Source organism: Acanthisitta chloris, unplaced genomic scaffold, assembly GCF_000695815.1.
Source record: "Acanthisitta chloris isolate BGI_N310 unplaced genomic scaffold, ASM69581v1 scaffold129, whole genome shotgun sequence".
NCBI classification, from domain to species: domain Eukaryota; kingdom Metazoa; phylum Chordata; class Aves; order Passeriformes; family Acanthisittidae; genus Acanthisitta; species Acanthisitta chloris.
In genome coordinates, this window is record NW_008692861.1 from 76,358 (window position 1) to 89,969 (window position 13,612).

The 13,612-nt window shown below is 36.3% G+C and overlaps 1 protein-coding gene across 1 annotated transcript in view; it reads left to right on the forward strand.

Moving 5' to 3' along the window:
* LOC103809931 (inactive phospholipase C-like protein 2) overlaps positions 1-13,612 on the forward strand; it is a 49,282-nt gene that overhangs the window by 19,099 nt on the left and 16,571 nt on the right. Inside the window, 1 exon segment of the mRNA XM_009082805.1 lies at positions 2,698-2,773. Within this exon segment, the coding sequence (XP_009081053.1) occupies positions 2,698-2,773 (76 nt within the window).

A 13,612-nucleotide genomic window follows, 5' to 3' on the forward strand; every position in this document is an offset into this window, starting at 1 on the left:
GCTCAGCCAATTCTGCTCTGCAGTACTTTTAATCTTAAATATAGCTTTGTATGTATTTTAGAGACCAAAGATAAACAAAGTAACTGTTACTGGTCTTAGAAATATAAAAATGGATATTAAAATAATTTCTGTCACATGAACTGCGTTGGCATTTTTCTTCAAAAGTTGCAAAGAGGGCATAGCTTTTGATTTGAAAGCACTTAGCAACTTTCCATACTGAAATTGTGAAATATGAAATCTGCATGTTATTATAAATTCTTCTTCAGTGCCAGCCTTGCCATGATCAAAGAGCACTAATACAGTGATTAGTTTCATCTCCTTTCATCTGCAGAACTAGTACAACTTTCTTGCTTTGTCAATACAGAAGGTAAACAAAAAAGCTGTAATATAAGCATTTTTCTTCATCTTAGAATTCTATTATTTCTGAATAATGTGTCTCTGAGTAAGTTTTCTAATCAGCTGAGACTTGTTCTGCACTGCTTCTAAATTGTCTGAAATTCATGTAGAGTGTATTGTATGAAGGAAGCAGAGCAGATAGATATGTTCTGTGTCTGGAATAGCACATAGCTGAGATGACTTAGGAATTATACACGTGGGGTCAGGAACAGAGTAGGGCAGTTGCAGTATTTCTTACAGTTCCTTCAGAACAAATATTTTCAATAGGCAGCACAGTTGGTCTTTCTTTTTGTATGAACTCCCATCAAAAGGCTGCTGAGGCAAAAGGACTCATATTGGCAGAGAATCCCACTGTAGTCCTTGCTATTGTGTATTAGCATACTGAAAAAAACCAAGGGGGCCATACATGCTCCACATTCCATTTTTCAAGGTGATTTTCGATGCAGCAAAAAAAAATCTCTACAGTTTCCTGTCAGCTAGTTAGCAAAATAACATTGGTAATTGGAAGTATATTTGTGATTGATGGTTTGGTTCTCTTCGTTTGAGTTTGTTGCAGAAGCAGATGTGTTACATGGTATACATACTGAAACAGATAAAATCCTTGCCTTTCAAGCTAGTTTGCAGTGCCTTCATTTCAGTTTCTGAATGCTGTTTTAAGGCTGAATAGTAAAGAAGCTGTGAAATGAGGCTTTCTCCTTGATCAAGCAGGAATAGTCAGTTTGCAGGGCTCCCTATGTGGGTGAAATATAGTGTTCTATTATTTGTCTTCAATTTGTTACATTTAAATAGTCATCAGCATAATTCTATTTATAGGTAGTTTTTGCTTGAGTGAACATTGATATTTATATTCAGAGAACAATCCAGTTAAAAATGGATAAGCTGAAGTTCTTCACTTGCAGCTTAGCAACCTGATCAAGTTATTATTTTTACCTCATTTGTTACAATTTACATCTATTGGAAAAAAAACCAACAAAAGCAACTGACATAAATCAGGCTAAATAGATACATTGAACTTAAATACAGATTAATCAGAATGTGAAGATTAAATTAAATTATTCAGTGTTATGACCTCCACATACTCTAAAGTTACTTAGTCACATGCTGTTTATATGTAGCACAAACCAAAAATTTCAGGGTTTGCGCAATTTTCTTTATTGGTTTAAATTCAAATAATAGAAACAGAACTATAATTATTTTAGAATGCTTTGTCATTTGTTTAAACCATTTTTTATGTAGCTGACAATGATAGAAGTATGGAGAGTAGTTTGTCTATGCAGGTGTTTTTCCTCCTCACTTGCACACTTGTCATGATCAAAAATCTGAGGCTTGCTTGCTTGCTTCTTCAAATTGATTTATGCCTCACTTAGAGGAATGTTCAGAAAAACAGCCTCAAAACAGCCTTCAACTGGAGAAGGCTCCTTCTAGTACGTGCGAGGGAGGACTGCCATGGTCATGCCTCTTAGAGAATTTTTATCTGAGGAGAAGTGTTAAAGAGCCTTGGGGTGTTTTCCCCTGTAACATGGAATGTTCCTGGTGATAACAGCAAATCGTGGTCTCCTAAGGAAAAGCAAGCTCCACACGAACACCCACATAAGTAACATGTCAAACTTTAGTCATTGTTTTAGTGGGGATAAAATTGTCTGCTTGAGTGGATACCAGAGACATCAGTAGGTAAGGTGTGAAGCAAAGTTGTTACTTCTCAATACCAGCCTCAAGTGATTTGTTTTCCTCTGTAGAGTGTTGTCTCATACATATGTACAGGTCAAGCCACATGAAGGGAAAATGTAGAGGAACAAATCTGACAAAAACAGTGGAATAATCCCTAGGAACAAGGACACACTGGGTGGTGAGCGGTCATCATACTGATCTGACAAAAACAGTGGAATAATCCTTAGGAACAAGGAAACACTGGGTGGTGAGCGGTCATCATACTGAATGTCAGAGTGAATGAGGAATAGGAAACTTGCATTCAGGTTATCTCACCCAAGCCACCAAAAATGAATTAACCTGATTGCATCATTTCCACTTACTTTGGTAGGTAATGAATTATGGAGTAGACATTTTGCTTCAGTGCTCACAGATCCCAGCCCAAAATAATTGTACTTTTATGTCTTTGTACTACATTTAGGGCACTTCTCCACGTCATGGTGACCAGGAAAAGGAGTGTGTTCCTTATGTTCATGATAAATATTAGATTATTGATTTGAGTTCAATTTTAAGCATCTTTTACAGATTAAAATTTTTCAGTGGAACTGTAATTTGACTGATATTTCTGTATATTTTAATTTATTTTCTTTACAGATGATTCACACCATCAGGACTGTAGTTGAAAATACGGATAGCTTATATGAGAAGATAGTACAGTGCCAGAAAGCAGGTAAGTACAAGCTGGTTTTAAAAAATATTATCCAGAACTCACTGTACTTTTCTTTATTTTCCAAAACTTTTAATTGAGTTTATTTATTCAACGGTAGCAACCCCCCAAAACTCAACAACCAAGCCACAACAAAAAAGAACTATACAAAAAAAAAGATATTATTGTAATTTAGGCATGTGCAGTATGAACGAAAACAGCATTTCAAACCATAGAAGTCAAAGATCCATAGAATTACAGGTTGACTTTGGAAATCATGAGCATTTTATATGTGGACAGTAGCTTGTCAATACAGTCATTTCCACAAATGCAAACAGGATTCCAGGAAAGAAAATTATCTTCCTTCACATTGAAATTTTAAAACCATGTACTCCTAGCTCCTCTATCACTATGTAAGAATTTTTCTTCCTTTGTCATTGTTGTCTAATACCTTCAAGAGCCTTGGTGAAGCTTGAGTTACCAGAAAAACCTTGCCTTCTGATAATTACAGGACAGTAATTCAGATGTTTCATCCCTGTGTTTCTCTAGGTCTGCTGGGTGGATACCCTCTGGTTCTTTGTTGATCCCATAGACTATCTGAAAGTTTTCCTGTTTCTGAAATATATTTGAAGCAAATTGTATAATTACTTCTTAATCTCTTCACAAATTGCCATTTTTCCATGATATTTTGTAATGGTTTCTCATTTGAACGTGACTGAGTTTCGTAGGTTTCCTTCTTGCTTTGACTAGCATGTCTGACCTTGCTGTTTAATCATGCTTGTTTTCTTTTGACCTTTTAAGTGATTTAAAAATACTGTTACAAATTTGCTCAAAGTAATGATGCATCACATTTTGCATCAGAAACAGGAAGTCTGCCAGAGAGTCAGCCAAAATGTCTGCAACTATGACTCAATCAGGACAAAAGCTGTTTATATACAAACACATTTTTTTCTACCTGATATTCGGCATCCTGCAACTCCCATAATTTTCCATGATTTTCTTCAGTTCTTTGATTTGCTTCTGTGCTCTTCCTCAAGTTTCAGTCTCTCTGTTTTGTTCCCTTTTCCAGAAAAGAAACAATCTTCTTACACCCTCAACCTTCCTTTGCAAACTCTTTTCTGTTACCTATGGCTTCCAACTGAGATCAGCAACAGGAAGGCTTGCCCATTCTGAATTTCTAGATGTCCCCTTAATTCATAGCACACATTCCTCAGGCTCTCTAAACTTTAGTCAAACCACAGAACTGTCAAAATACTTGATAATTTTAATTTGCCTGATTTCCTTCATGCTATCAAACAAAAGTAATCATGAATACTGTGAGTGACAAAATGCTGTTTCACATCTCTTACTGGTAGATGCAGACATTTTTGTAAAATACAGTGGTAGTTTCAGCTGGGATAGAGTTAATGTTTGTCCTAGTAGCTGGTATGGTGCTGTGTTTTGGATTTGCTCTTAAAATGGAGTTGATAATATAGAGAGGTTTTTGTTGCTGCTGAGCAGTGCTTACACAGAATTAATTCCTTATTTTGCTTTGCTTGTGTGCACAGCTTTTGCTTTACCTATTAAACTGTCTTTATCTTGACCCACGAGTTTTCTCACTTACACTCTTCCAATTCTCTCCCCACTTCCCACCTGGGAGGAGTAAACAAGTGTGTGGTGCTTAGTTGCTGGCTGGGATTAAACCACAACAATACCAAACTGTACAAGATATATCATGCTGCTGTAAGGATGTTGTCTGGTGGACTTGTGTGCTTAGTTTTAAAATCATCCCATTTATGTGGTGGTAGCGTGCCATGGTTTTTTAGCATCACCAGTGTCTCAAGCAGTTTCATTGCTTGGTTAGAGGTGAGGCAAAAAGTAATTGTTGCCCTTCCGAAACTATTGCTTTCTGCTAGCTTCTGTGGATTCCTCTAAACTTCCATATGTCTGATTTTTCTTCAGTCTCACCACCTTATTTTACAGGAAGGACAGCTGGGTCCAGAATCCTTTGTTTAAGAATGCTAAAGACTTAAAGCCCATGCTGAATAGCAGAGGTTTTGATCTCGTTTAAATGAGAAACCTCCAGCATGGTGACATAAGCCTAAGTATGGATTATGTAATAGATCCTGCTATTTAGGGCAGCTTTAGCCCTGCAGGGTCAAGGCATTTTTTAAGATGAATGAGCTGAACTGAATTACCTTTTAATATCAGTGGTTTTTGAAGATTGTCTTATGACTAATTGATCTCATGGTCTGAGTAGATGCTACTCTTTTTAATTCTGAGTAAAAGATTATACATTTTCATATGTAGTTTCTTGATAAGGAAAAAGCAAAATCATGCCCTTGTCTGGGCTTTTTAGTTCTGTCTCTCAGAGTGAAAAAACCTGCTAAAATAAGAAGAAATATTTAAGCTGCCAATAAGCAGTAAATCTTTGTCGTGAACAGGCTTATAAAAGAATTTTGTTAAATAGGCAAACTGGATTCGCTCTATTAACTGTTTTCTATCTTAAGTTTAATAATAAGACTTTTGGCCTCCTATAAAATTCAGAGCTAATTATAAAATACATGCACTATTATTTTTTAGTTAGGTTGATGGCCTATTGATTAAGCAAAGATACAGTTATTGAGATGGCTATTTTCAGAATTCAGGTTTGCTGTTAATATTCTCTAAGAGCATTTATCTCTAAATGTCTCACTTCGTTTTAGTTCTTTAAAATTAAACCATATAATAAATTATCTTTTCTTCATATCAGCATATTCATTCCATCTCAACACGTTCTGTTCTTAAATAGTTATTGAAAGCATTTCAGATACATAAATAATGAAATGATATGGGAGCATAACATGGCTTTTGTTTCCACTGTTCTTTTCTTTAGAGAATGAAGAAAAAAATCCTAATAAAACTTCAGGATGACTGCAATGCCGTTTATTTTGTTGCTATTAAGGCAGCTAAAGATCCTGCAAGGAAATAGAATCTAGGTGCTAAAGTGAATTTAAAGATAATCCAGTCCTTCCCCTTGATCTCTTAAAGACCTAAAATGCTCCTGTATCTTCTCCTAGAGTAAAGAATTTGAATGTCTAGGTCACCTTGCCCCATTCCTAGCCTCCTTTGTACCTAACTCACATCATTCTTGAACTTCTCTTTTGAATCTTTCGTTGCATTCTTTTGCTTTATAATTCAAATCCTGCCTGAGCTCATCACTGGTTAAAAGAGCGAACCACAGCTTAGGAATTCATTTTGGTGGTCAGCAGTGGAAGCTCAAAAGGACAAGTGATATTCTAAGTATTCATTAAATGATGGGAGGCAAATAATAAGCAAACAGTTTGCTGGTGACATAGAATTATTGAATGTAATCAAATGTAGATATGACTGTGAAACAGTATAGGAGGATCTTTGAGCTGCTTGGTCTAGTGGAAGGTGTCCCTGCCGTTGACAGAGAAATTAGATCTAAATGATCTTTAAGGTCCCTTCCAACCCCAAGCCATTCTATGAATCTATGATCTTGTGCCGCTGAGAATTATAATGTGTGAAATGTACCATCAGTAAGGGCAAATTAACGAGCGTAAGGAAAATGGTAGCCTGGGCAATACCTGGAAGGAATGGTTTCCGAGGTTGCTGTTTTGATTCCGAAAATGGAGTTAATGTATACAGTTTTAGCAGTGTCAATTTACTGCTAATATGGTGCCTAAATATGCATCTCAGTACGGCATGCTGATAATTCAGATTAATGAAAAACATACAGATTCTTTTCCATATGGTTTTAGAGGCATAACCTTCCCTAGTTGTCTGTGCAGCTAGAACTCTTGTTCAGATTCTTATCTTCTGGGATCTCAGCTACACTGCCCTTTTTCTGAGTTTGACCATAGTTCTGCTTTATGCATGTCATTTTCCTGGCTGTTGTTTTGATGATGTCTATCCCTAGATGAATTTTGGTGCTTTTTCCTTGTTGTGCATCAGGACTGAGCTGCTTTCACTTTTCTTGTGTTTGCTCATTTGGTAGCAAGAGTTTCCACTGCCTGATAGATTGTCAGCTATCGTCATGCTTTCTATCATGTTGTCCCACAGGCTCACTGTAAACATTTGCCAGGCTACTTCCTTTGAATTTGTTTTTTAAATTATCCTACAAATATAGCTAGATTGACACATGTCCTCCTACAACCTTAACGAAAATAGTTTTCATTGCTTCCTTGTACTCTCCACTCTTTATCCATCTGTTCCCTCTCTTCCTCATACTTTGATTCTGAGTTGTTGTAGCAGGGACTGCCTTATTTATCCCATCTGTGCATTGACTGGCTTTATTTAATAATGCAAGTAGTGAAAGACTTAAAATGAGTACATTTTCTACCATGTGTTCCAGAGCAGTCCTTCAGCAGTGTCATAAACAGGATACAGTTTCAATAAAGGAAATATCCAGCCATTCTGGATGCAGTTGAAGATTAACACAGTACACAATACCTATTGGGAAAAAGTTGCATCTGAGCTTCATGGAGCAAAATGTTAGGATGATGACCATACAAACACTGCAGATACTTCTTGTACTTGAAAATTAAAGGGACAAAATGAATTTTGTCAAAATAGCTGTAACTCTTACCTCCCCACTGTTACTGCTTAAGCTTGGCAGCAAAATGACACTTTTAAGGAGCTATTTCTTTTACTGTTTGTTCCTGTTATTTGCATTCTAAATTGTTTTTTGACTCAGGGTCCACCAATACAAAGCATGTAAGAAAAAGTAATATTTTGAATTATGACAGATCAGATAATTAAGTGAGGAAAAATAGATATAATTAAATATTGAGGGGCACTTTTGACTGGGTATGTAGGCATGCAGTTGAGTTTTTATTTAAACAGCAAAAGGGAATGACTAAGTTCCCAGTATTTCTGCAGTTATCCCTGACTGGATAGAGAATTTGCAGTCTTTGTGGTCTGGGTACTGTGGAGTTTACATAAGTTCAGCAGAACTTGTTCATCCATGTCTTCTGAAATACTGCCTCTCATCAGCAAGTCTTGGCTTTTGATTAGGAGCCACTGCATTTAAACTATAGTTTCATAGATAAGGAATGAAGGAATACTGTTTTATCCCTTACCATTGGACTTTATAACTGAGAATATTTATTTGACTGCATCAATAGGACATGCTGATCTTCAAGTTACATCTTAGAATCTTTTCATGAGGTTCGCTGTCAAAAGTAAGCAGTCTACAACATTTGCCACCATCACATAAACTCCAACATCACCTGCTATGACTAAACCAGCACTTTGAGGCCTCTCTCAGCCAGTTTGCATGCTTCCAAAATACCTGCACTTCCCTATTTTCTCCATGTCCCCATTTTTTCTAAGCCAGCTATCAAATTGTTTTAACCCCTTTCTCCACACTTGTCACAGTATTATTTTCAATGTTTAGTAGGACAATAGACTTTCTCTGATAGTTGAAGGAATAAAGGGCATATTCAGGGCAATCCTTTTATTTATAAATCTCTTAACTTTCCTTCTGTATTCAGTCTGTCATTTTTACTTGGGGTTTTTTCTTTCCTTTTGTTCTGTCTGCTCCATTTTTTCTATAGTTTTTCTTCCTATTTGCCCTTCTTCCTCAAGCAACTCCACTAAGCCTCTCCAGCTACAGCTCCGCAGTAGCTCAGGTTGTACTGTATTTGCATATACTCCCTGGCTGTATAATCCTGTTCCTCTCCTGTGCCTTGAATATTCCTGAAGCCATGTGCTACTGGGGAAGGGAAGAAGTGAAGAATTGCACTTTGATCAATTTAGGTAGTATTAGTGAATAGCTGATTGTCATTTTTCTTTACGTTCAAATCTTTTTCGCCTTGGATATTAACACCAGTCACGTCCCACATTTTTCCTCTGTTACTCCTCGTACATAGTTCACTGCAGTACTTTGGGTGGTATTGGACTTTCTTGGGAGAATCTGATGTATTTTGCAGAAGGGTGGATGATTCCGAGGAGATATCTCACATCTTAACGATCTCACTTACTGCTACTAGGGCAGATACTCAAACTAACACAGACTTTTGCATTACTCTGTCTAGTTTTCCCCTTCACATAAATCCTTATTTCCCCTACTGTTAATGCAGTTGTTACCCAGTTAAAGTTCAGATCATATTAATGATGGCTGTCTAGAACTGTGCATTCAACTTTCAGCTATGTCAGTGGGCAAAAATTATTGGAAAATGTGGTTGTGTACTGGAAATCAGAACAACATTGTAAGAGGCTAAAATAGAATTCTTGATTTTTAAATAGCCATTCCCAGTACAGAAATATTTACAAAATTAATCTATTAGCTTGTAGTTCCTATTTTTAGCAGTTGCCTTCTACCTGCAAAAATTATTCAAAACAAGATTCATTATATCTTTTAAGATATAGATAAGTGTACTAGAGTGCAAAAATGCAGCACATATTTTATGTAGCTAGATCTGCTCAAAGACTGCAAGGCTATGTGAGCTACAGTCTGATCCAAAACGATAGGAATGCATGAGAAGTCAATTTACTTTCCTAGGGACTTTCTGTATCTACATGTGACAAAATAACTAGTACAACGGCTGCTGACTGAGACCAACTAACACTTCCAACCTATCCATAGATGGGGATTATGAAAGAGCAGAGTTAATAAGGTTAGAATCAGTATGGTTGAAAGAAAAAATTTGTAGCATGCTTTATTAGCTGTGCTGAAAAGCTGAACAGATTTTCAGATAGACATTCCTCTTCTTTATATTTTAAACAATAACAGCAAATCCCAGGTTAAATACAGGTTGGAGAAATGGCTCTGGGTTTAAATTGTGTTAATCCTGCAATTTGAAAGAAGAGGGTGCCAGATATCTCAGGTGCAGAAGGTGCTAGTGAAAAAAAGAAGTTGAGTTCCTGTGGAAGCAAAAGAGATATTCATTACTATTGCCAGTGAAACAACGTGGGCTCAGCCAGATCTGAACACTGGGAGAAATTATAATGTGCCATAAATCAGTGTCTCTGTTAAGCCTGATTTCTAACATTCAATAAAATCAGAAACTTTTCCATAAAATTTCTTTGGTCGCTCTTGAGGTTCAAGGCTGATAAATAAAAGATGGAAACAGCAGTGTATGAAAAAAATCCTCTCCCTTGTACCTCTGTGTTTATGCCTGTTATTGACAGCATTACTTCATTCTTGTATGTGGTCGTGGCTTAACTTCACCCACATTCAGTAATATAGTCTGTCTTCACGGAGGAGTGTCCTTGTGGGATAAAGTTTTCTGTACATTGTGGGTGGAATACCATGAGTTGAGTTTCCAGAACAACCATTTTAATATGTGGAGGTCTGGTTTTCTGTGTATTTTGTAGAAGTGCTGTTTTGGAGGTGCAGAAAAAGTGCCTGTGTGAGGTTTATGTGTTTTGTCAGGTGATATTCTTTTTGTTGACTTTGGTGTATAGAAGGTTAATGTTAATAAGAGTGTTCTTGAAAGCATTTGAGGAAGTAGAGCTGGTTACTTAACTCTTGAAAGTAACCAAGTTGTAATTAAATCATGGCCAGATGTTACAGGTATCCTCTTTGTAGCTTGGTGCTACAACTATTTTGAATCTCTTTTGACAGTGGTTCCTAAAGAAGTTGGTGACCATCTGATGTCCTAAGTGGTTCCCCAGCACTAAACCTGTCTTACATTGAAAACTGAATTATTATGGTTCCATGTGGGACTGGATGAGTCTGGATTGGAAGACTAAATACTAATTTAGTCATTGCAGAGAGGATGGTGTTCAGCAACTGGCATTCTCATTTGGGATGTTGGGATAAGAAGATTATCTCAAGCATACAATTAGTCTTTGCTACCTTTAAAGAATAGTAGAGTACTGTGCTGGTTTGAGCTGAAGTAGTGTTAACTTTCTTGGCTGCTGCTGGGGTTAAACCACGACAAGTACCAGACACCAAAATGTGATTTTAACCACCTAAGTAGAGGCAGTACCTACATGGCTGTGTCTGGGGAACACTTCAGCTTACTACAGAAACAGTGCACATTGCCAAAGAAGTTGTAAGCACTTCAGCTTACTACAGTGACAGTGCACATTGCCAAAGAAGTTGTAATTAAAAAATACTGAACAACTAATTAAGTTAATGTATTATTTTGACAAGTATTAATCTAAATATATTGAATGCAAATAATTCATACCTTGAGCTTCTTGAAGCTGAAGCACAACACATTGAGCATCTGCAAAGAAATTCTCATTTTCTAGTTATGACATAAAATATTGTGAGTGACTTTAAGTGGAAAGTAGGTGCTTGGAAGTACTTCGGGATCTAAACCTTCTTACTGTTAAGACTCAGTTTTTTCAGTTAATAGTGATTCTTAGATAATACTCTAAGCATTGATTTATTAGGGTTCATTTTAAGTATTTGTAAGCAAAATATGTGAGAATTGACAAGTATAATCACTTCTGTTGCTTCTCTAACATGACTGATTTGATTTATTGTTGATGTGATCTGAAAGCCAGACTCCTTTCCCAACCACTTTCCTGGTAGACTTCATTTAAGGGGTAATTGTTTGTGAGGTTGAAATAGCTGAGTGTATAAGGAATATAATCTAAAATAAAAATATTAAGAAACATATTTAATGTTGTAAAAAATGAAGGCCCTCGCTACCAAAGATGTGGCTAAGAGTAGCAGTTGTATAAGCAAATTAAATGCATATAATGGCGATAAATACTTACAGCTTAAAATTACTTTCTGGAACTCTTTCCTATATTGCCATTTAACCTACACAGTGTAGGAAGAAATGTTTTAATATATAAGGTGCTTTCTTGGATATTTTTTTCTTGTAAAGAACAAATCTCTGTATGCAAATTATTCACAGAATCTTTGTAAGTGTTCAAGATGAGTGTACGTAGTAATTGCCCTGCAAGATGTGGTCGCCTAATCAAGAGCTGTATTGCATTTTCCTTCCATTTAATGTTTATTTGATTTCTATTACTTATTACTCTTTTGAAAAGTATTTAGTTTGCTTTTATATGAAAGCACTCTACCAGGAATGAAATAAAACATATTTGGCTTGACTGAGGTTAAGTGCTCTCTTGGAGTATGACCAGTGTGTGTTTTATATCGGCATAGTCAAATTTTGTTTGCTACTCATTTCATAGTTGGCAAACTCAGTATATACATTTATTGCCAGAGTTTTACCATTGTGCTATTTCTTTGATAAAGGTCTTTGTTGACAGAAAAAAACTATACCAGGAGGAGCCCACCTGCTGTGTAGTCATGTCACCACTAGGCAGTAAATGATGCTCTTGGCAAGAAAGCCTTCATCAAAGAAAACAAATGAGCATATCAAGTAGAGTTTTGGCTTTAGAAATACAGTATAGAAAGCGTTGTGCCTGCTGTTTTGCTGAGGAAATTGGTATCTTGACTCTCAGTTAGAAAAAAGGTATGATTTTTTTTCCTGTCAACTTGAGCTTATATGCCAGGGTTTTGTGATAGGAACTCTTATAAAAGCAAACAAATCTCAGGGTTCCAAATGGCCTGAACTACTACCATACACACATGCACTCCATTTTTCCATGTTTCAGTTTGTTTTCACATCTTGATTTTAATAAATTTACAATTATCATCAGGATTTTCCAACAGAGGTACATATATTGTACAGTAAAAAAGCAAAAACATGAATACATGCACTCAGTGATTTAGGGCCACTTTCCTTTTTAAGATAAGCTTCTTAGCTAGTTTAAAAATGGCAGAATCACTGATGCTGCTCTATATGCCACGTTTTAATCAGTATCTGAAGTAGAGTACTTTGAAACTATACTGAAAGCGCACTGATGGGAGGAATTGCTTACCAGCTTTCAGTGGGCATCATTTCTAGTCAGAAATTAAGGATGGATAATTTCATGAGGTAATTTCATTTTGAAGACATTAATAAACTATTTTTTCAAGCTAAATACAGTTGAAGATGAGTAACTTTTAATAATAGCAGCAGTGAGCTATATTTTTTTCCCCTGAAGATACAGTGTTGGTACTGCAACAGTATACAGAGCAGCAAGAGAAATACCTCTTCTTTGTTCCAGCGCTTCAAGCATCAGCAGAACAATAACACACGTTAGAAGCTCATGTGCATGTTGTAAGTTATGAAAGGCTGAACATACTTGTGACAAACAAAATAGTAACAATCCAGGGCCATAAAACAAAGCTGAAGTTCTAATCTGGAAGTTTCATTCTGACAGCTTATGGCTCAGAATTGTTCTCAACCTGTCAAGACTGTTGTATTGCCTTGTATGTTTTATTTAGGAAAGAAATTTTTGTTATTAAAGTATGTCATAGCAATAAAGACACCTTCTTTCTGTACTGTCATACGGTCCTTGCTTAGTTCATAGATATGAAAGTCCCATTGGAATTTGTTAACCATAAATTAATGCAGGTTTGAGATCTGCCACATAATACTGTTTAGAGAGGTCATCATGCAGCTGGTTGAGGAAACATGGGACTGGAAGGCCTTGAAGTCTACTTCCTAATACAGTTTTTGAAAATTGATCATGTCAGAGTGCATTTTAAAATGAACATGAGTTTTTAAAATTAATAGGAGCCATTTTGTCCTTTTCAAGGCTGCTTACAGAACCACATCTACAATGGTTATAAATTTTACATAAATTCCACTTTTGCTGGTGGCCATTCATCCTAATATTGTCATTTAGCTGAAATGATCGTTTGATGTCCAAGGTCTTACCCGACTGATGGGTACCGAGAAAGCAATTGCTCCTGTTTTGGTTTTCTTTTTGCTAGACTAACCAAGCAAATTTTTATTAGTCTCCTCACATGATAGAGGGTTCCAGCTGCACTGAGGAGCTTTATAGCACTTCTCTTTTCCTTATGCTCTTTGAAGTTACTGAAAATGAGAGAAAATAATTTGACATTTCCGAAGAGCG